General features: G+C 41.9%; 1 protein-coding gene across 1 annotated transcript in view; it reads left to right on the top strand.

Annotated features, from left to right (window-relative positions):
• Positions 1-5,317: 5,317 nt before the first annotated feature.
• The window catches only part of ASIC5 (acid sensing ion channel subunit family member 5), a 52,656-nt gene continuing 33,848 nt past the window's right edge, over positions 5,318-24,125 (top strand). Inside the window, 6 exon segments of the mRNA XM_068543642.1 lie at positions 5,318-5,501; positions 7,601-7,716; positions 12,649-12,752; positions 22,446-22,480; positions 22,483-22,536; positions 22,539-22,737. Of these exon segments, the coding sequence (XP_068399743.1) occupies positions 5,318-5,501; positions 7,601-7,716; positions 12,649-12,752; positions 22,446-22,480; positions 22,483-22,536; positions 22,539-22,737 (692 nt within the window).

Genomic DNA, 24,125 nt, shown 5'->3' with positions numbered 1-24,125 from the left:
AGAACTACTGAGCCCACATGCCACAACTACTGAAGCCCGTGCACCTAGAGCCCATGCTCCACAACAAGAGAAGCCACCGAAATAAGAAGCCTGTGCACCGCAATGAAGAGTAGCCCCCGCTCACCGCAACTAGAGAAAGCCTGCACGCAGCAACGAAGACCCAACGTAGCCAAAAATAAATAAATAAATGTAGAAAAAATATATAGATTCCTTTTTAAAAACCTTTTACAACCTTCTAATTCCATTTTATTTGCCCCTTGTTTTCTTTCCCATTTACAAATAACCAGCTTTAGGACAAAATCACTTTTTTTCCCTTAACAAATGCTTTTCCATTCTTTATACCTTTTTAAAAAAGTTTCCTTTCATTCAAAGATGCTTTCCTTATAATTTTAGGAGTTTTAATTACATATATTAAGTAGAATTCTTAATACTTTGAAACCCTAAATTTTTTTTAGTAAAAATAAAGAACTAAACAGTTGTGAATTGTATTAATGTTGCATGGCTTGGCATACTTATAAACACATTTTATAATTTTAAAAAGGATATGCTACTTTATAGCACAATCTTTTAATAAGGCACAAGATATACACATTTACTTATAGACCCAAAAGTTTTAGTCTATCTGAAAAAGAGGTCAAAAGTAGGTAAACTTAGACTTGTTTAGCAATAAAGGTTTCAGTATTTTATCTTATTTGGAAATGATCTAGACATTCTAGCATTTAACTAAACTTAGCAAAACTCTGAAGTTTTAAATTACCAAAATGTTTTGGGGAAACTATTGTTATGTAGACATATCATAAAACATAATTATTCTAAAAGAGTTCATCTAAAAACTCTTTTCCCATTTATATTTACTTACTTTTGAAAATATCACTCCAAATTATTTTTCTTGCTGACAAATTTTGTAAAGATAACGTGAAATTACTTGACTTTTAGCAAACCTAGGTACAATAAAAGTATTATACTTAATGCTGATAGCTCTAACAACATGTCTGTATTAATTAAACCAGCAAACTTAAACAAGTTTTACACCAAATGTTAATTTAATACCAAATATTTCCCAGACCACATGAACCTGAAATTCATTTGGGCTAGTTTCTATTATATTTCTGAGAATTTATATAAGTACTTAATTTTCTTTAAGTCAATTAAATAGAACTCTTTACAAATTAATTTTGGTTATACCATCTAGAGGTAGAAAAAATTACCATATCTAAAGTGTACATATCTAGACATACAAAGTGTTAGATGCAGACAGAGATCTCATAGCTTTCTTTTCAAAACTTTAGCCAGGGAATTCCCTGGTGGTCCAGTGGTTAGGACTCAGTGCTTTCACTACCGGGGTCCGGGTTCAATCCCTGGTCAGGGAACTAAGATCCCACAGGCCAAGTGGCACCACCAAAAACAAGCAAACTTTAGCCATAAATCAATTATAACACAAAAGTCACTAGTTTATAAATTACAGTTGGAATAAAGTAAATCAACTTGCTTAGATGGCTTTTATAATTTGTGGGGAAGACTTTTAAGATTTGTGTTTGTCCTTGACAAGCAATTTTAAGAAGGCTGTTTGGACAAGAGAGTCCTGTTAGTAGTTTGTGTTTAAAAAGACCCCTTTCCTCAGTCTTTTAAATAAATCTTCAGTCTTAGGATTGGTGATGATCTAAAAAAGGGTTCTTGAAGAACTGGTAGAACATTTACATTTCAAAGCCACAGGGAGGGAAATGCAAGCTGCTCCTAGGAAGACTTTTGTTCCCTTTAAGGTCAGAATTTTGAAAAAACAGTTTTTTCGCAATGATTATAATAATCATAGACAATGTCACCAGGCCATTGCATGCATTGCTGCCTTCTGTGGGGGATCAATCTTAGTGTTATAAGAAATAAGTTCAGAGAGAGATGGGCAGCAGGGAGAACACTGCAGCGGACATTCAGAGGAACAGGAAGAGGCAGGGGTGGGGTGGGGGGAGGAGGGAGACCTTCAGAAGCCTCAGAGGATGTTTTTCCAATTTGGAAATCCTTTGAAGTAATCGTGAGTTAGTTTCTCTGAGGGAAGCATTAGTGGATTCATTAGTGTGTTTGGAGCCCTCAAAATACCAGTTGAAATGTACTTCCCTATTTTGTCTTACATCCTTTTTTCTAACTGACTGGACACATAGACTAACAAATAAATTAGATAAATGAATAGATAAATTAGGTAAACCAATTCAGGGATTTCAAGGGAGCCCCAAGTAGGTCAATTTAATTGTTAATCGTCCCAGGTAATCACAGTCAGCAAAACAAATACTTGCAGGGCTGGGGTCCACAGTTCTCATATGAAAACCCAGCAGGAGATCCAGAGGGATTGCTCTGCAGACTGACCCTTAGAGAGTGAACTTTCCATATTCGACAGTAATTACTCCCCGGACCAAATAGAAAACGACATCTTGAAAACAGAAGTCAACAACAGAGGACAGACAAATAAATCAGAACCTCTCCCAAGGTGAGAGCCTTGAGTAGAGCACTCACCAGCAAGTCCAGGGCTGCGGAGGAGATGCTGGAGCGCCGTGCACTCCCGCAGGGGCTTCACTCGCATCCGAGGTTGCACCAGAGCTGGGGGTGTAGCCTATTCATCGGATGCCGTGAAAGGTCGACCCCCAAACAATGCAGAGGCTGCAGTTAAGAAAAGAATTTATTTGTGGTCTGAAGAACTGTCGTTTGGAAGACACAGATTCGGGTAAAACCAAGAGTGTCCTAAGGAAGAGAAAGAGTCAGGGGCTTGTAAAGACAAAAAGCCACGAGGTTGTTAAAGTTACCTGGCGAGAACGGTGATGGACTCTTGATGTGGGTCAGGAAATACTTGTCCCTGAGGAATCGTGCGTCGTTTTCGGGTAGGGGTCCAAAAAGCACATGGGTTGTGGCGAGTTATTTTAGGGTGAGGGTCTGGAAAGTGTCTCGAGTTTCTGGCAGATGTTCTGGACGCCTTCACTAGGGCGATAAGCGATAAGTGGTCAAAGGTCAGATTCCATCCGGGCTGAGACGCCCTGAAGTCACATTTCCCCAGTGGCCTCCGGGCTCCACGTAGGAGCTCTCTTAGCAGTACAGACACAATGATGATTTTCCTTCTACACTCGTTTCCAAGGGAAAAGGAAAAAAAAGAAACACTCGTGGGACATGCGTTTGTGCAAGGCTGCTCTAGCCCACTGGGTAGAAATGGCTTTTGTCCACTATTGCTGGTGTGATTTGTCATGAAACTCCCACCAACATTTTAATATTCATTCTTTCCCTAGGTCAAACGTGATATTTTGCCAATTAAAATATGTCCCCAGATTATGCTTTTCATTAAATTAATATAATTTTTTAGATAACTATACTATTTATACAATGAGAAATCATTCAAAATTGTCTATACAGTATGAGTTGTACAAAAACAAATTTTATGATATAATCTTCATGTATCATATAATTTTTAAGAGTACTAAGAACACATTTTATAATCAATTGTATAAAATGGATAAAATAATGAAAAAGTTTAGGTATGTAGCCATAATATATTGTTTGAATCAAATGAAATTATTGCTTTTGTAAGTCAGAATAGCTGAATATCAGCAACTTCATATGGTTCATGTTATTATTATTCAAGTAATACTTAGTACTAAACATAAAAATTTTTTTTTTTTTTCTCTCACACACACTGTATTTTATTTTTACAAGAGATAAATAGACTGACACCAAGCATTGTACGTGGATGACCGCAACAAAAGCAACAATGATTGCAATTACCAAACATGAAACACACTCATACTATGTCATAATATTGACATTCAGTCCAGTAATCCTCCACTGTAACAGCTCCTTTACTTTGAAAAATATTATTAAAGGGGGTTTTGAGTCAGGAAAATTTGTGAAATGCTCAGATAGACAAGTCAATTCTTTGAAAAGGAAGAGGGAAGCCAATTCTGATGCTGCCAGGCTAAACATATCTTTAAATATTCAGCAAAATCTGCGTAATAACTTATTAGCAGAGAACCCAAGATTTCACCCTGATTGTGCAATTTTCAGATATTATTTCCCATCGCTTCCAACCCAAACATCTCTTAATAAATCTGAAGCCCAGTGACTAAGTTCTGCAGTTTCCTAAGTCCTTCATCCTTAGCGCGCTCGCCGTGACTCTTCCACTGAACTCTTCCTGGTTCTTTAACATGGCACTTCCTCCGCTTTGTTTCCACGCTTTCCGTGATAACCCCAGCAGAGCACTGTATTCCCCTCCCCAGTGTTCAACAAGACTCTGTACTTAAATTCTTAGACTTACTATGTTTGATTGCTAACCTGGGGTTTTCTGCCTGATTTGCTCACTGGGCTGTGTTTCCTCCAGGTGAGCTCGATGTGTTCTCTCCCTTGCATCTTCGGCATGCAGCATCCACCCAGGTAAACAAGGAGGCAGCGAATGTTCTGCCAAGGTGAATCTCCTCTTCCCATCACCCCTTGTTCAGCAGAGTCAAGGACCAATCTAAACGCTCAGCTACTTAACAGAGAAGGAGCCTATCGATAGCACTTAGAAACATTGGAATAAACATGGATAACCTTTGAAGAAAGTCAGTGAGCTTTGCTTTAAAATTATGAATCTCAGGCACTGTGGATTGTATATTTATAGCAAATATTTGCACACAGGCAGGTGGGGAAGTCAACAACGTGCTGAGTACCTGTCAATAAAAGTCGTTCCGGTGCAGTTCACTATCTTCTGTGCATTTTGAATTCTCATGAGTCCAAGATTAAATTGATCACTCCCAAATAACTGGCCAATATGTGTGAAATGATTTGCACAAATGGATGGAGAAAATTCAAAAAAGTGAAAGAGAAAATAAGTATGTAACTTTTGTAATGCCTATTACGTGCCAGACACTGAATTAGGGTTGTTTCACAGATTCATGCATTTTTTGGTCCTCTGAGAACCGAGGCTGCAAATGTTGGGAGATAACAGAGCCGAATGTAAACCAGACTCTCATTCCGACGTGCTGCCTTGTAATTCCCAGCTGGTAGACTTCAGTAACTCACTGGGAGATTACAGTTCCTGGCACAGAGTTCTTGAAACATCGTAATTTCTCAAGTGATAAGAGTGCTGGGAGCATCTGTTGTTCTAATATTTGGCCTTTGACCCCAACTCCTGACACAGCTCCTGAAACCCTTGTCATTTGCTGGAGGATAGGAGTGTCTTTTGTTCTAAGCAGGTGCCTCTGGGTGGGGTCCTGGACGAGGGCGAGTCACTGGAAACGCTAAGCCACCATCAGAAGCTCGGGATTTTCAGGCCCAGCCCCTTTCTCTTGTGAAGGGAGAAGGGCGGAAAATGGGGTTACAGATCCATCACGCCTGTGTGATTAACCCTCCACGCAATCCCAAGAGCCTGGCCTCCAGCAGGGCCCGCTGGGTGCACAGGGGAAGGTGTGGGAGGGCGGCACTCAGCGGGCAGCAGGGCTCTGCAACCCTCCGCACACCGTGCCCTGCAGCCCTCTTCATCTGGCTGTTCATCTGTACCCTTTAATAAACTGGTAAACACGAGGAAGTGTTTCTCTGAGCGCTGAAAGCCGTCCTAGCAAGTAATCGGACCTGAGGAGGGGGTCAGGGGAGCCTCCAGTTTGTAGCCAAATCGGACGGAGGCTGTGGGTGACCCGAGGAACTACTGCTGCAGTTGGCATCTGAGTGGCAGTCAGAGGCGGTCCTGTGGGGCTGACCCCTAACCTGGGGGATCTGACGCCATCTCCAGGTAGAAACCATTAGAAGCCAGTGAAATCGTAGGACAGACACCTGCTGGTGTCCCGCCTTCCTCCTTCCTCCTTTTGGATGCGTTTTGTCCTTGCCCCCTCTCGTGACTTTTGTGGGGAGCTCTTGGTGGCCTCTGCACCGAGAGCACCTGTGCTCTGGGGCAGAGACCCCGCCTGTGAGGGCTGTACCCCCAGCAGCCCTCATCTGGGGGCAATGAGCCCGGGCCCTGGCTCCCCATGCCCCCCACTGGCTAATCTGCTGCCCACCATCTCCCCACTCTCGCCCCATGTCCAAGTGGGATTTCTAAGTCTGCGTTGGCGTAACAACAGTTATCAGTAATTCCGAAGGAAAAGAAAAGAGAATTGCTTGATGGGGGGAAAAGCCTCCACACATCTGGTGACCAGAAGTAAACTGCTCCGTGTGAGAGTAAAGGAGCCACAACAGGTTAAACGCTTTTTTTCTTTTTACAGCCCTTTACTCGTTCTCCTCTTTATCAAGGGTCAAGTCCCACGTTTTGCATTTCTGTAAACCTAGGAATATCTTTAATCATCTTATACAACAAAGAAATCAATTTTTATGATAATGATTTGCTGATTTGACTTTGATTTTAACTTTTATTTGCTTAAGTGACAGAATTGCAATAACCAGAATCTGACCTGTAAGTCAGGTTTATTAGTTCTCCAGGAAGTAAGGCATTTGTGAAAGGATAAGTCTCACTAGTTCCAAGTTTGCTTCAAAGCTTGGATCTGTTTAAACAGCCAAATTAAAAGAGATGCATCCAAACTTAATAGGATAAAATATCAATAGGACACCCAAAGACTCATATCTCTGGTGTAAAAAACAAAGTGCTTAGTATTTTCTACATAGCATTTGTATTTCATAAGCTCCTAGGTATTTAAAATACAGCCTGGGTTTTAGAAGTTAAAATCGCTTAGTTCATCATCTGTCCAACAATGGAGAATCTTTTAAAACACTGTACCAAAATATAAATAATCTTAAGTGTTAAACTATGTTATTATAAGGTTATTTAAATTTGCCCTAAAAACATTCATTCAGTCAGAATATTGAGCACGATGGCTAAGGTATAAGCAGTGTTCTAGGCTCAAGGGTTCAAATGACAAGCAGCACAGAAAATATCCATTCTTCCATAAAGGTAATGCTCTTAGTAAGAGAAAAATGACAATAAAAATTAAGATGAACTAAGAAAAAAAGACGATGATTTTAGATCACAATGAATAAAATAAAACAGGGTCATGAGACAGGGAGTAGCAGGGCTTGGGAAGCTTGATTGACAAGGAACGGGCCCTCCGAGAGGTGCCACCAGCGAGCCCAAATGGTAGGAGGGAATCAGCCAGGCCCAGATCTGGGTAGACATGATATCAGAAGCTTGACTCCTGTAAAGGATTTAAACTCCAAAGCAAATGTATAAAAACTTACCAATAAGGGGCTTCCCTGGTGGCACAGTGGTTGAGAATCTGCCTGCCAATGCAGGGGACACGGGTTCGAGCCCTGGTCTGGGAAGATCCCACACGCCGCGGAGCAACTGGGCCCGTGAGCCACAACTACTGAGCCTGCGCGTCTGGAGCCTCTGCTCCGCAACGAGAGAGGCCGCGACAGTGAGAGGCCCGCGCACCGCGATGAAGAGTGGCCCCCGCTCGCCGCAACTAGAGGAAGCCCTCGCACAGAAACGAAGACCCAACACAGCCAAAAATAAATAAATAAATAAATAAAAATAAAGAAATTCCTTTAAAAAAAAAAACTTACCAATAAAATTGTATATGCGGCAAATTTAAAGTCACAGGTGTAACTTACTGTCTGCTGAAAGTGCGTGCTTGGCCCCGGCGTGACTGCTTACGCTTGTTTCAAGGCAGGCCTTCCCGAGTGCTGTTTGCTGACAGTGACGGGGCCGAGCGATGCCTCCATCCTGCCAGCACTGCTGTCTGTCCCTACGACTGTGAAAACCCTTCCCAGCAGAGCAGAGCGGTGACGTCGAGGCTGTGGCGGATGTGAACAGGCAGACCCCTATCCAGCTCACCCGTATTCTTGTCTCATCTGCCCAGGACAGAAGTACGGGATGTGGGTGATGACATGAATGTAAACACAAGTGCACACATGCCCGCATCACAGGTGGCATGGAACCAGAGCCTTCGTCTGCCTGCACAGAAAGCACCTCAAGGCTGGGGGGGCGGGAAGACTCCTCACGAGCCCCACCTGTTGCAGTGGAACATTCTTGCCACGAGCATGCGTGCTGCCATCAGCTGACATTCTGAAAGTAAATACTGCAAGTCCCCTACATACGAACCTTCGAGCTGTGAACTTTCAAAGGCGCAAACGTGCGTTCGCACGTCCAGTCACGTAAGTTATTTCACGTGTCTGGCGTACGTTGTTATGTGTGTGCACCCTCCACAGGGGGCTGTGCTTTCGTGTACTTTACTGTACAGGACTGTATAGAGCACAGTAATATAGGATCTTCATTTCAAGCCCAGGGTGTCTGGAAGCAAGCGTAAAAGCAGTGGTATATAGCCGATCATGTTGTTGGGTACCTAGGCTAACTTTGTTGGATTTACGAACAAACTGGACTTAGAACATGCTCTCAGAATGGAAATTGTTCATATGTAGGGGACTTACTGTAATGCAAAACTATTGCAGTTTCCCTGTTGGTGGGAATGTAAATTGATACAGCCACTATGGAGAACAGTATGGAGGTTCCTTAAAAAACTAAAAATAGAACTCCCATATGATCCAGCAATCCCACTACTGGGCGTATACCCTGAGAAAACCGTAATTCAAAAAGAGTCATGTACCAAAATGTTCATTGCAGCTCTATTTCCAATAGCCAGGACATGGAAGCAACATAAGTGTCCATCAACAGATGAATGGATAAAGAAGATGTGGCACATATATACAATGGAATATTACTCAGCCATAAAAAAATGAAATTGCGTTATTTGTAGTGAGGTGGATGGACCTAGAGTCTGTCATACAGAGTGAAGTAAGTCAGAAAGAGAAAAACAAATACCGTATGCTAACACATATATATGGAATCTAAAAATAATAGTTCTGATGAACCTAGGGGCAGGACAGGAATAAAGACATAGACATAGAGAATGGACTTGAGGACACGGTGAGGGGGAAGGGTAAGCTGGGATGAAGTGAGAGAGTGGCATGGACATATATACACTACCAAATGTAAAATAGATAGCTAATGGGAAGCAGCCGCATAGCACAGGGAGGTCAGTTCAGTGCTTTATGACCACCTGATGGGTGGGATAAGGAGGGTGAGAGGGAGATGCAAGAGGGAGGAGATATGGGGGTATATGTATACATATAGCTGACTCACTTTGCTATACAGCAGAAACTAACACAACAACATAAAGCAATTATACTCCAATAAAGATGTTAAAAAAAAAAAGACTATAGGCTGCACATGACTTTGAAGATTGAAATAGCTGTAATATCTTTCTATCTAAACATTGGAAACATCTGCTTGTAATTATAATTGTTGTGATTCTTCTAACAAAAAAAAAACTTGTACAAGTCATTTCTACTTGACAATGTGGGCTAATCTATAACAGTCATTGCTAACAAGTATTGAGCTCACCATGGAGCAGACACATTACCTCATTTAATTCATGGACAACTTTATGAGAAGCCATTGTACTTGATCCTAAGGAGAATCTGAGTGACCTTTCCTGGCTACACAGCCAGTCAATGGCAGAGTCAGGCCATTGCAAACACTATGCGTTTTCTACTCTGCTAAGCTGCCTTCTCTTAATAAACTAACTTTGTCTCCTAAAAGAGATTATTGTCTTGATATTTGCTCAAATTGATTGACAAAGTATAACCCACTTGATGAACTATAATAACTGCAAGTAGGGGAACCACAAAATGTAAGAGAAAGAAATTCTATAAAAAATAAACAGAAAAATAATGGCAACTTTGCATATGATCCACTCCTGGGCATATACCTGGACAAAGCTATAATTCAAAAAAGATACATGCACATCCTATGTTCATATCAGCACTGTTCACAATAGCCAAGACATGGAAACAACCTAAATGTCCAGCGACAGAGGAATGGATAAAGATGTCGTACATGTATACAATGGAATATTACTCAGCCATAAAAAAGGATGAAATAATGCCATTTGCAGCAACATGGATGCAGCTAGAGATGATCATACTAAGCGAAGTCAGTCAGAAAGAGAAAGACAAATACCATAGGATACCGCTTATATGTGGAATCTAAAATATGACACAAATGAACTTATCTACGTAACAGAAAGAGACTCAGAGACATAGAGAACAGACTTGTGGTTGCCAGGGGGGAGGGGCTGAGGGAGGGATGGATTGGGAGTTTGGGATTAACAGATACAGACTATTGTATATAGGATGGATAAATAACAAGTTCCTACTGTAGAGCACAGGGAACTATATTCAATATCCTGTAATCAACCGTCATGGAAAAGAAAAAAATACATTATTTATCTTGATAAAAAAGAAAAATAATGGCAACTTTAAACTTTTTTTAAACTCAAATTATCATTCGGACTTGAGCGAGTCGTGGCTTATTTTAAGCAAAAGTTTTCAGTCACCTCAAGCTAAAAAGGCCATTGTAAAAGAGCCATGGGCCTGCAAACCATAGCTGCTGGCACCAGCCAAAGACAGACCTCATGTCAGAGAAGGGAAAGAACCATGGCTATCTCCTCAACTGACAGATCAGTTCAGCACATCAACAGCGACTCTGCAAACACACTTGCACCCACAGACTCCAGCTGTCTTTATTTTTTTTTAATATTTATTTATTTATTTGGTTGCACCGGGTCTTCGTTGCAGCAGGTGGGCTCCTTAGTTGCAGCTCCCCAGCTCTTTAGTTGTGGCATGCAAACTCTGAGTTGCAGCATGCATATGGGATCTAGTTCCCTGACCAGGGATCAAACCCCTACATTGGGAGCGTGGAGTCCCATCCACTGCACCACCAGGGAAGTCCCCCCAGCTGTCTTTAGCCACCTGCTTTGGTATGTCGTCTGAGAAACACATTTGTCCCGGTGAAGGCTGGTTTTAGCTTGTGTACAGTGAATGCTCAGAATTGTTACAGAAGGGGAGCAAAGAGTGCTCCTCGACCCTTTGAGGGTCCCTGGCTGTGTCTGAAAGTCAAACTGCCATATCAACAGGAGGAAAGTTTACGAATGTTGTTGAACTTGTGCATGTACACGGGAGCCTTCATAAGGGAACGAAGCCCTGAAAGGACCAGAGCAGGAAGCTTTTCTATTTTGTAGACCAAGAAACAATAAGTTTGTGAAGAATTGACAGGACAAAGGGGTTTGAGGTAGTAAATAGTGAAGAAATAACTTGAGATATAAGGGCGAGAGGAGTAGGTTTTGTTTGCAGATTTCTCCGGTGACTTCTCTGGGCTGATAAGAGTAAAAGGAGGATTTATTTCCTGCCTTTAGGCAGAAAGTGGGGAACTTTTCCTGCATTTACTGCTTCTTAATTGCCTTCACCTCCATATAACTTTTATGTCAAAGAAGCATATTTGAGGTGATATATTCTGGCCTTTCCTTCATTACTGGTCACTTTGGTTGTCCTTTGTATCTGTTATCTAACTTGGTATTACACACACACAACAATCTCAGTCACTTAACAATTCTTCTGAAAATCCCGTATTTTCTTCAGGAGAGAGGTTATATCAAATTAAAGGACCTCCAGGAAAGAATAGGTATTTGAATTTTTCTTTATTCAGACAAAAATGTACACATTGTAAGACAATATTGATACAAAAAGAGCACCAAGTCAAAAATGAAAGTCACCAGGTTCCACCTCCCAGAAATGACTAATCATTAACTAGAGTCAAATACTCCCCGAATTTTCCCATGTCTAGAAAAACAATTATTTTAAATATTATAAACTTAGTCAAATCTCTCTTATGTTGAAAAATGTAAATATGTGTGTGTTACACAAGTTTTCAACCCCAGCAAAGACCCTCTCACCTAAGAGCTGTAAGCAAACCAGTGTCTGTTGATTAACAGGTTGATTTCACTTTCCTGAGAAAAACATCCCCTAAAGATATTCATCCCCAAAGAAGCCCTCTCCAACATGGCTGCTTCTTCTCTCCACAACCCCCCAGGCCTCGTACCATGGGGAGAGATAGAAGCTCTACCCCCTTTTTTTTAATTTAATTTTTATTTTATATTGGAATATAGTTGATTTACAATGTTGTGTTAGTGTCAGGTGTACAGCAAAGTGATTCCGTTATACATATACATATATCCACTCTTTTTTAGGTTCTTTTCCCATATAGGTCATTACAGAGTATTAAATAGAGTTCCCTGTGCTCTACAGCAGGTCCATGTTGGTTATCTATTTTAAATATAAAAGTGTGCATACGTCCATCCCAATCTCCCAGTGTATCCCCCTCAACCTTTCCCCTTTGGTAACCACAGGTTTGTTTTCTATGTCTGTGAATCTGTTTCGGTTTTGTAAATAAGTTCACTTGTATCATTTTTTTTAGATTCTACATTTAAGTGATGTCATATGATATTTGTCTTTCTCTGTCTGACTTACTTCGCTTAGTATGACAATCTCTAGGTCCATCTACGTTGCTGCAAATGGCAGAAGTTCATTCTTTTTTATGGCTGTCTACTCACTTCTTATTCTTGTTTTCAGACTATTTTTCTTTCTTTCTTTCTCTCTAAAAACTGCATCACTCCTCACTGTTGCTATGATGGGCAGAATCCTGCACTGTCCTCTCATGTGTCCAGGTGATTCTACCTACCTGCTCATTGGCTTTCTCTTCAGAGGTTCTCCTTTGTTTATTCTTGGAACTTTCAATACACGTCTAGACGGTCCTATGAGCAGCCTGGACTTTCAGTTCCCTGTCCTCCTCTGAGGATCTTGAACTTCACTTTTTCTCAGCCAGTCACTTCCGCCGTCACCACCTGCATCTGCACCGCCAACGCTGTAGCCATTAAACACACGTGGCTACGGACACTTGGAATGTGCTTGGTCCAAATAGAGATGTGAGTGTAAAATATACACCAGATTTTGAAGACCAAGGGCTAAAAGAAGAATGGGGAAATGTCTCCTTAATAATTCTTATGTTGATTACAAGTCCAAATAATACTTTTTAATTATTTTGTTACAAAAGAACCATGATTAAAATTAATTTCACCTGTTTCTCCTTTTTTATGTCTACAGGAAAATTTGAAATTACAAATGTGTCTTGTCCTAGTGCCATGCTCCTGGGTTCACTTTAGAATCATAAGCATGAACCTCAGGTGGGCTCTTCACATTATTTTCATCTTCTCCTCTCTCCCCTACCCCTAGAACATGAAGGTTAAAGCAGAAGGAGCGGATACAGTATGGACTCAGAGTTGTTCTTCCCTGTTACACACTGACTTCCCCATTTGTCACCTTCATGCACACTGCCTCCTCATTCTGAGGACCCTTGATTTCTCCTGCCAGGTTTTACTTCTTTTATACCCCTAGCACATTTCCTTCTCCAACGCATTAGGTAACCTACTCACTGATTAGGTTTACTGTCACTTGCTGCTAAACCAGCAGGTCCACAAGGTTAGTCATGTCTGTTTTGCTCATGGATGCATCCTGCAGAGCTGGGAGCAGCGCCTGGGCCACATCAGGTGTCCTGTCTTTGTTGAATGAAGACAACTATCCCTGGGAATTTAATGCAAAACCCAAGCACAGTGTAAAACTACGTCTCATTGTTCTTGACGGACTGAAAGCATTACAGAGATTTTGGCCTTTTGCTGTGATATAGATGTCATGAGGTATTTCTCTCCATCTTCCACATCTTTCCTGGCATTCACCTGGATTGTCACGTTTGTTTTGCTACAGAGCTGCAGAAGAGTTTCATCTCGTGTATAAACTCACTGCTCACTTTTGAAAACCAGGCTTTATCGTCAGGCTTAGTTGCCAAGGAACCTCACAACTTTTTTACAAATCCTCAGTTAAAATCCAGCTGATTTCTCTTCAATGTGTGCACGGGTTTTCTAGGACTGCTAAAACAATTTACCACAGATGTGGTGGCTTAAAAAAACCGAAACTTATTCTCTCACAGTTCTCCCAACATTCTAAGTCAAGGCGCTGCCCGGGCCAGGCTCCCACCAAGGCTCCAGGAAGGAATTCTCCCTGCCTCGTCCAGCTTCTGAGGGCCCCCGGAGACCCTTGGCCGATGGCAGCATCATTCCAATCGCTGCCTCTGTCCTCACACAGCCTCTGCCCTGTGTGTCCCTGCATCCAGAACCCGGATGATTTCACCTTGAGAGCCTTAACAGATCACATCTATCCATACAAAGACTCTATCTCCAAATAAGGTCACATTGAGGTTCCGGGTGGACGTGAATTTTTTTTTAACCCCACTGTAGTGCGTGAAATTCACATGAGAAAAAATTAAATCGTTTCTATTATATCATGCCCGATGATCTACACCTCATGAATGTTCAGTTCCTAAAATTTGCCATCTTTAGGACTTCCCTGGTGGCGCAGTGGTTGAGAGTCCGCCCGCCAATGCAGGGGACACGGGTTCAAGCCCTGGTCTGGGAAGACCCCACATGCCGTGGAGCAGCTGGGCCCGTGTGCCGCAACTGCTGAAGCCCGCGCACCTAGAGCCCGTGCTCCGCAACGGGGAGAGGCCACCGCAATGAGAAGCCCAGGCACCGCAACGAAGACCCAACGCAGCCAAAAGTAAATAAATAAATAAATTTATTTTTTTAAAAAAATTGCCATCTTTGAGTTCTTCTGTTTTGCTTTCTTTTTGGAAGATGCACTAAGCACACAACTTATAACCCTTCTTTAGAATAGTTCCCAAAGGTATGAAAATTATGGGAAATCAATATTTTTGTTCTAAGTCGTTGGATGGTAGGTAAATTTCTCCCAAATGTTCTACTGTGCAAAGAGATAAGAGGTCAGAGTTGAGAAAAGAGACAGGAACATACAATTGCCAGTACAATGTTTGGATAATTTGACGCTATTCGGGTAGCCTTGACCCCGGTGACACATGATTTTGCAACCTCCTGGGCCTGCAGGTTAAGCGTTAGTAGAGTCCCTCCCTACCTTGACCAATTTCCGGAACAGTTGCAACGCTGGAAGAAAGCCCCAGAGGTGCTTATACAGAGGCTGTTTCCCTGGTGGCGTGGCAGCAGCTGAGTGACAAACAAACCTCCCACAGACTGGACCAATGGCAGGTATGGCAGAGCTGAAGTGAGAAACTCACCAGCAGTCCCCGCAGCCTTTCATTTCCAGAAGGTTGAACACACCAGCCGGGGATGGGCTTTTTGAACATAGAAATAATTAGGATATATCCGAGGTACATTTAATATATGATTGTTAATGATGGTGTTACAGATCTGTAACATTTTCCTGTGTGTATTACTCCTATGTGCATTACAAAACAGTTGCTTCCTATATTTAAAAATCGAAGGATGGGCATTTCATTTAATCAGTGCACAAAAATGCAAATCAGAAGAATTATGTTTGGATAACAAGTTCAACATCTTATTAAATATCAAAAAACAGAATAAAGAAACAGAGTCTGCGACTCGATTTTGTGTTGACCCAAGAAGTTCTGTTTCTAGTATATCTGCTAGAAAAGAATAAAATAAATATAACAGAGGAAACTGAGTTATTTACAAGGAACACCCAAAAGTTAGCATGTCTATATGTTGCCTTACCACTCTTTTTATAACCACCCAAGTAATTGAGAGCCAAAATATCGTGAACGCTATCTCCTTTCTACAGCTAAGTATTTTGGTGCTTTAAATTGATTGATCTGAGTACAAAACATCACAAGTTTGTATTCTCAAATTAACAATGTTTTTCTTCTAAAATATATTTTTGAGTTACTAATTTTAATAATTATTGAAAATGAGACAGTAGTAAATACACGAAATTTATTTCCATTAGTTCTTCCAGAAAAGGTGCCATTTTAAACAGTTTTTTTAAAATAGCAACTATGGAAATAGGTTTTAATGTACAGAATGATAAAGCAATTCTTTAATTTTTTTTTAAAATAGGGGAGATCAGAAGTTAAAGCTCTACTTTAGAGAAGAATGCCAACAAAATATAGAAAGAAAGATAGAAAGAGAATATCATCATTTTGTAAACACCATAGCAATAATTAATTAAGATGAGACTCACTGATTTATACTAAAATCACTGAGTGAAAGGTTGGGAACGAGATAGGCTAATCTCCCACAGATTACTTATTAATTACAAAGGGAAAAGGTATGTTTACAAAGGAGAAATCTGACTGACACACCTTAACCGAGAGATCGAGCTTATTGTCACCAATAGGAGGAGAGTCTGAGGTCATGTGCTCCTTGATGTGATGCTTTGTGAAGGACACTCATCCCCGTGTGGTTCCAATGACCCTAAATACTAGACCTGAGCCTGATGACGAAGAAGAAACTGTGCAACCCCAAACTGAGAAGCATTCGGCAAAACATCTGACGTGGATTCTTCAAAATTAGCAATGTGATGAGAAGACAGAAAAAAAATGCAAAAAGCAAAAAATAAATTAATGGGTAGGGAACTGTTCCGGATGAAAAGTGAATAAACAGAAATGACAAGGAAATAAAATCCATAATCCTTGATGGGATGTTAAATTGGGAAATAAAACATTACAAAGTTTGATTGGGGAAGAATTTAGAAATGTTCAGTATGGGATGTATACTAAATAAGAGTGCTGTATCAAAGTTAAGTTTCCTGAATGTGATTTTTATATCTTATTTACACAGGAGGATGTCCCTTTTCTTAAGCAAGAAGAGGAAGTTTCACTTAACGAGGAAGATAAAGCAAATGTGGGAAAATGTTTAAAATTAATGAATTACAGTAAAGAGTACATAGGTATTCACTGCGCAGTTTTTGCAACTTTGCTATAAGTTTGCATTTTTCCAAATAAAAGGTTGGAAAAATTACAGTCGTTTTCTTATATCATGATGGCATGTGTGTAATGAAAGCAGTGCAAGGCTAGGGCAAACTTTTTATTCATTCAACATATTTCTCGACTGCTTCCTACCTACCAGATGGGTAGATCCACAGAAAATACAACGAAACAGCCAAAGAGCCCGGCCCTCGTGGAATTTACATTCTTCCTCTTCAGGTCTGAGCTTTCTCCGCTGTTGAATGAGTGAGGGTGGGAGTGTGACATAGAGGGTTGGCCTTGGTGGCAACATAAGGTCCCTTTCTGCACGAAATGCTATTGTTTTAGGTCTGTGAATTTATTTGCTTTGAATAGGTACGATAGAGTAGCTAATTTCTTCCGTTTAGTATTTTATAAAAAATATTGTAATGAATACAAAAACACTAACCCACAATGCTTACATACAGGGCATAAAGAAAATAGCAGTTCTGGTTTTTGTCTTAATACAAACCCAAAGCAAGGCAGCATTAAAGTATTTCTTAAGAACATGCTAAGCTGTGAGTTTGCTTTGTTTTTCCCTTCCAATATTATTGCGAAAAATATCTACTTCCAATAAAAGAAAAGGTATTCTTTACACTGTCTTCCTTTGCAGACCCTGTAGTCGTATCAAATCTGTCTAAATCTAAAAAAGAAATTGCATCACAATTAACGGTTATGCATTGCCCCAAAGAGATAGTAAAATACAAGTTTTAATTCAAAGCTAAATTTAAAAGTAGTAGCTAAAGATAACTTTTTTATACCTTTAGATGTATGCCTATTCAATCAGATCAAAAATTTTATTAAAAACACATAAGATTTTTTGAAAAACACCATAAAAGTGTGTCTGTATAACCGGTGGTGGGCCAGAGCATACTTCTCTAGACACTGCATAAAACTCTGGATGTTGTTTATGCTCTGGATTCAAATGCAAGGTCAGAGAAAATGGTTTCTTTCTCCCCTATCCACTCTCGTTATTTCATCCTTTGCGGTCTTCCGTGGTAATGAGTGGTTTTCTGCTGCTGATGTTACTTGCGCAAGGGTGGTAGATAGCACTAATTCAGAACCCTCTAGATTCCCCCTGGATTTGGCTTTGTCATTGAATTCCCCATTCTTTTGTTTGTGAGCGTGTTGAGGGGTGGTGATGGGAGAAAGCTGAGGATCGATCTTTGCCCAAAGGCATCTGCTCTGCAAACCAAGGGCGTGAGCAGGGGAAGCAGAAGGAAGGAAAGCGGAAGGGTCTGTGTTTTTATTGAGCTACTTAGAGAGTTAATAACAAAGAAGCAAGCAGAGGTCGTTGAGGGAGAAGGATGCTGGGCTTTGATTTCGAACGGGGGCGATGAAGGCAAACGCTGGGGTGGGGGGAGGCATTTCCTCGCCAGTCAAAGATGGAGTGCAAATTTACTACACGTCACCAGAGTAGAGGGAGGTGATGGTGAAATACTTTTTAAACGAGCGGAGAGGAAGAAAAGGCAACAATGTTCATCCTAAAGTAGACGAGGCATCCATGAGGCGGTATCAGAGCCCTGCAAGCGAGAGCAACCAAAATTATCTATCTTATTTTTATTTTTACTTTTCAAAACCATTCTATTAAAGTATAGTTGGTTTACAGTGTTGTGGGAAATCATCATTTTTAAATGTCACAGAAGAGAGGAACACGTGAGCAAATAAAAATGAGGCTCTTTAAAATTGTATTCTTTATCAAGTAAAGGGTAGGCACGACGGGAGAGATCTTGCTGGCCTTCTTTCCTTTCTGTGTTTCACTCTCTTTTTTCCCTTTGCGCTGAGGCCCTATGCGGAAGCAACTAAAGGTTGTGAGCAAGGGAGAAGAGGAAGTGAAACTGAAAGGAACGTCAAGAAAATTTCTGGTTATGCCTGAGCCTTGGTTAAATCACGGTGCAGGTAAAATACGGCTTTGTAGGCCCTCTTTCTCTCTCTTGAGTTTCCTTCCAGCGCTCTCCCCCCAGGGCACCCATGTCCCCCTGCCCAGGTGCATTATTGGCCCCCGCAGGCAGTCTGTTCCCAAACTGAAATCAGCCAAAGACTCTGCCCCTAGAAGTCCAACCAGTGAGTAACTGACAGGACACTGACATGTAACCTCCAGGATGCTGCGGAAAGACGCCCAGGAGAAGAAAGGAAGGGCGGCCGGCAAGGGAAGGAAGGGTGATCAGGTAAGTCAGGAGCACCTGGATTTTGACAGACTGTAACTGAAGCTGTGATTAACCCCAAGGAGAGCTCTCGGAGGGAGAAACGCATAGTCGTCGTAAGACTGACCCTCTTCCTGAAATCTTTAATTGGATGCTTGGGGAAGTCTCCCTGGGACTTTCATTTACATCTCTTGAAATTTCTTAGTTTGTTTCCATATAAGACTAGTTTCAACTTCGAGTCCTGAGTTTCCAAGAAAATACTTGTGACTCATATCTAACCATGTTGATGGTTAGAGGTTATATACTTGTAAAATGTTACCATGGCGCTTCTAAAAGGCTCTGAGATACACGCAATTCCTCAGTTCTGTCAGGAGATGGTGCCATTTATACGCAATAATGCATATTCTCCAGTTTATTATTTAATATAAAAGTTCTAATAATTTCTCAAAAGTGTTCATATGAACCAATAATTAGCCTTTGTGCTTTATTGAATTTGAATGCTTTCAGCAATCATTTCTTCTCGAGGAAATATTCTCTGGTGCTTTATTTTATCATTTTCATTTGATTACTATTTCTGTTTAAAAGAGTTTCATCTGTGATTTAGAAAGAAACTTCAACAAGGAAAAGACATCTTTGTCCCCACAGATTTCACTCCAGCTGCATTTTGATTCAAAGTGATGTAAAGAGAGGTAGAATTGAAAACTAAGGAGACGATCTCCGGTGAGTCTCCTGAGATTCAATTAGCCTGGTCCATTAGAGGTGATTCTAAAACCACAAGTATTTGTAGAGGTTGTCCCTCTAATTCTGAGAAAATGGTTGCCTTAATTATGTTTTTTGGTTTCACTCTACAATAGCTTCTCCTGAGTCCATAAATGCCCATAGCTGGTTCTGCCAGCATTTTTGGTTTGCAGATTATGTGCTTTATGGGGCAAAACATAGCAACACAAACATTGAAACTGCCCCACGTTTCACAGCCTCAACTGCTGTATTTTATACAAAGGCCACAAAATGAGTGTGGTTATTGATGAAAATTGGTTAGACCTCAAGGACTCCTGCTTACTGAAATTGGGGATGGAGCAGATTGAGAAACCAAAAGCCCAGGCTGAGAAAGGTGTAGAATCCTCAGAACAGTTACAATTTTCATCTCTATAAGTGAGAAATTAGCAAAGGAAAAGGGGGTTATATTTTTCATTGGGGAAATTTGATTTCCAATATTCCTTGGATATAAGTCATACAGCTTCTGTTACTTAGGAAAAAGTCATTTATATGAGGAAGTCGAATATATGTAGTTTTAAAATATACCTATATGCTAGAACCTGTTTTTTGTTTTATTTTGTTTGGTTTGGTTTGGTCTGATTCCTATTTATCATGTGCCTACAATTTTTATTTCAAAATACAGCAAGACTTGTTCGATGTTCCTCAAAATGCTTCTGTAAAGATCAGTATTCAATGCAAGGGCCACTTGTAATAATTACATAAGAAGTATTATTGGGAAAGTAAGAAGTTTCCAGTAGGCTGGTAGGCTCTTTATTAAACCAATTCTAACCTTCCTCACAGTAATACATCCCCTTGTTTCTTCACCATTCATCTAAAACAATATTTTTGAGAACTCTTTTGAAACCCTAGCAAAAGATAGAGAACACTCCAGGAAAGCCAAAGCAGTTGTCAAAGGGTAGATTTATATTAAACGAGCTGATTTTTGTGTGGTTTTTTTTTGTTTGTTTGTTTTTAAATTTATTTATTTATTATTCATGGCTGTGTTGGGTCTTCGTTTCTGTGCAAGGGCTTTCTCTAGTTTTGGCAAGTGGGGGCCACTCTTCATCGCGGTGCGCGGGCCTCTCATTATCGTGGCCTCTCTTGTTGCGGAGCACAGGCTCCAGACGCGCAGGCTCAGTAATTGTGGCTCACGGGCCTAGTTGCTCCGTGGCATATGGGATCTTCCCAGACCAGGGCTCGAACCCGTGTCCCCTGCGTTGGCAGGCAGATTCTCAACCACTGCGCCACCAGGGAAGCCCTGTGTGGTTTTTTTGTTTGTTTGTTTCTTAAAGATTTTTTTTTTTTTTGATGTGGACCATTTTTAAAGTCCTTATTGAATTTGTTACAATATTCCTTCTGTTTTATGTTTTGGTTTTTTTGGCAGTGAGGCATGTGGGATCTTAGCTCCCCGACCAGGGATCGAACCTGCAACCCTGCATTGGAAGGCGAAGTCTTAACCACTGGACCGACCACCAGGGAAGTCCCTAAGTGAGCTGATTTTTGACAGATCAACTTGAAACATATTTTTCAAGGTAATGCTTGCAACCAACAATACTTTGATTGGCCAGTTACTGATTACTAGGTCACTCTTCCCCTGTGGTGGGAAGGGTGCCAGATTCCTTGAGACTGAGTTGTCCTTCTGTCAGAGGAAATCCTCCACATGTGTTTGTTGCTAATGGCTAAATAATATGTAAAAGAGCATTGTTAAATTTATTTTGCTCATGAACAGTAATAATAGCTTTTCAGACATTTCTGCTTTTGCTATGGGACTGTGCAGTTACTTTAAATACATATGTGTGTGTGTGTGTGTGTGTGTGTGTGTACATATAATATATACACACATATATCCTAATTCAATATTTTCAAAAAAAACAGTTTGTGGTTTGTGGAGCTATTATAAAATGTTGGTCCAAAGTCAAGCTAATCAGACTAATACACAGTTTCTTGCTTAGTTTACAGTCTCTGTAAAATAATCATAATTTGGAATTGTGTCCTAACACTTTGCAGATGAAATGGAGTCCCTTAGAAAATGTTCATAGGAGTCTCTTATATATCATTATATATCCCATGACTTAAGCTTACTTAGCTGATTGATTAGAAACCTATGAAATATTAACTAATGATTTAATGAGACCTTTTGGAAGTAAATCAATGCTGATTCGTTGACAGAAAGAATGCTTCCTGAATTGAAGCAAAGGATATAAAGGTTAATTCACCTAATTATGAGCATTTGTGAGACTATTATGGACTCATGTCTTAAATGAGAATCTTAGACAGGAGCCTTTGCCAGTTACCACATCGCCACTGAATTAGCAGAATAACAAAAGGAGCTAATGCGAAGTGAGCACTTACCACGGTCCAGGTAAGGTACCGAGCCATCCCCAGGTGTTCTTTTATTTACTACAACAGACTCATGAGGCAGAGATTGTCGCGCCCGTTTGCCAGGAGAGAAGCAATGTATTAGAAAGATTAAGACATTGGCTAAAGTACCACAGTTTCCCAGAACAAAGCCTGGACCAGAGGCAATTTTTTAAAGATCATGAGCTATTGTACGCAACCCTTTCAGGGTGGGTTGCTATTGAAAATGCAACATTAATGGGGCGGCATGAATAGGGTTGCATGAACAAGAGGCCCCCTCGGAACAGCCCCACGTTCTCATCAGACCTCGGTGGTCCACACTTCCTGACTCTTAAAACAATCCGTGCCCCATGGGGCCGTCCATGAACAGCCTTGTCATTGCCTGTGGTCAAGATGGATTCTGAGTCCTCATGTGTACCCATAAAAGGGGAACATGTTTAAACCTAAGTGGGTTGTGTTTTTCACATACAGCATTAAGGTTCCCTAACTAATTCCTTGTTTTGTTTGTCTGTTGAATTATTTGATTAAACTTAAAGACTCTTAGAAAAGATAAAGCTCTGCCTTTCAAAGAAAATCTACCACCTCGCACTGACTGCAAGGAGTTTGACCATGACTTTGCCATCTCCACTCCTTCCATGGGGTCCACGACATTGTCTGGAACCACAGTAGAATTCGCAAGGTGGTCCCAGGTTCCATGGGGCTCATGGTCTGGCACATCTATAGCCGTCTGGCCAACTACTTCAGGTGACCACCCCCCATGACATCTACAGAGGTGCAATATGTGGAGAAAACAGAGTTCCCAGCCGTGACCTTCTGTAATTTAAACAGGTAAAAATTACTTTTTTAATAATAACAAATCTCAAAAGGACCTTCGAGACAGCGGAGGAGTAAGACACGGAGATCACCTTCCTCCCCACAAATACATCAGAAACACATCTACATGAGGAACAACCCCTACAGAACACCCACTGAACGCTGGCAGAAGACCTCAGACCTCCCAAAAGGCAAGAAACTCCCCACGTACCTGGGGAGGGCAAAAGAAAACAGAAACAACAGAGACAAAAGAATAGGGACGGGACCTGCACCAGTGGGAGGGAGCCGTGAAGGAGGAAAGGTGTCCACACACTAGGAGCCCCTTCGCGGGCGGAGACTGGGGGTGGCGGAGGGGGGAGCTTCGGAGCCACGGAGGAGAGCGCAGCCACAGGGGTGCGGAGGGCAAAGCGGAGAGATTCCCGCACGAAGGCTCGGCGCCGAGCAGCGCTCACCAACCCGAGAGGCTTGTCTGCTCCCCCGCCGGGGCGGGCGGGGCTGGGAGCTGAGGCTCGGGCTGCGGTCGGATCGCAGGGAGAGGACTGGGGTTGGCGGCGTGAACACAGCCTGAAGGGGCTAGTGCGCCACGGCGAGCCGGGAGGGAGTCTGGGAAAAGTCTGCAGCTGCCGAAGAGGCAAGAGACTTTTTCTTACCTCTTTGTTTCCTGGTGCGTGAGGAGAGGGGATTCAGAGCGCCGCCTAAACGAGCTCCAGAGACGGGCGCGAGCCGCGGCCTCAGCGCGGACCCCAGAGACGGGCCTGAGACGCTAAGGCTGCTGCTGCCGCCACCAAGAAGCCTGTGTGCAAGCACAGCTCACTCTCCACACCGCCCCTCCCGGGAGCCGGTGCAGCCCGCCACTGCCAGGCTCCCGTGGTCCGGGGACAACTTCCCCGGGAGAACGCACGGCACGCCTCACGCTGCTGCAACGTCACGACGCCTCTGACGCCGCAGGCTCGCCCCGCCTCCTCCGTACCGCTCCCTCCCCCCGCCTGAGTGAGCCGGAGCCCCCGAAGCAGCTGCTCCTTTAACCCCGTCCTGTGTGAGCGGGGAACAGACGCCCTCAGGCGACCTACACGCAGAGGCGGGTCCACATCCAAAGCTGAACCCCGGGAGCTGTGCGAACAAAGAAGAGAAAGGGAAACCTCTCCCAGCAGCCTCAGGAGCAGCGGATTAAAGCTCCACAGTCAACATGATGTGCCTGCATCTGTGGAACACCTGAATAGACAACGAATCATCCCAAAATCGAGGTGGTGGGCTTTGGGAGCAACTGTAGACTTGGGGTTTGCTGTCTGCATCTAATTTGTCTCTGGTTTTATGTTTATCTTAGTTTAGTGTTTAGAGTTTATTATCACTGATAGATTTGTTTATTGATTTGCTTGCTCTCTTCCTTTCTTTTACTTTCTAAA

Source organism: Eschrichtius robustus, chromosome 4 (assembly GCF_028021215.1).
Source record: "Eschrichtius robustus isolate mEscRob2 chromosome 4, mEscRob2.pri, whole genome shotgun sequence".
Taxonomy (NCBI): domain Eukaryota; kingdom Metazoa; phylum Chordata; class Mammalia; order Artiodactyla; family Eschrichtiidae; genus Eschrichtius; species Eschrichtius robustus.
This window is presented reverse-complemented; position numbering and strand designations above follow the sequence as displayed.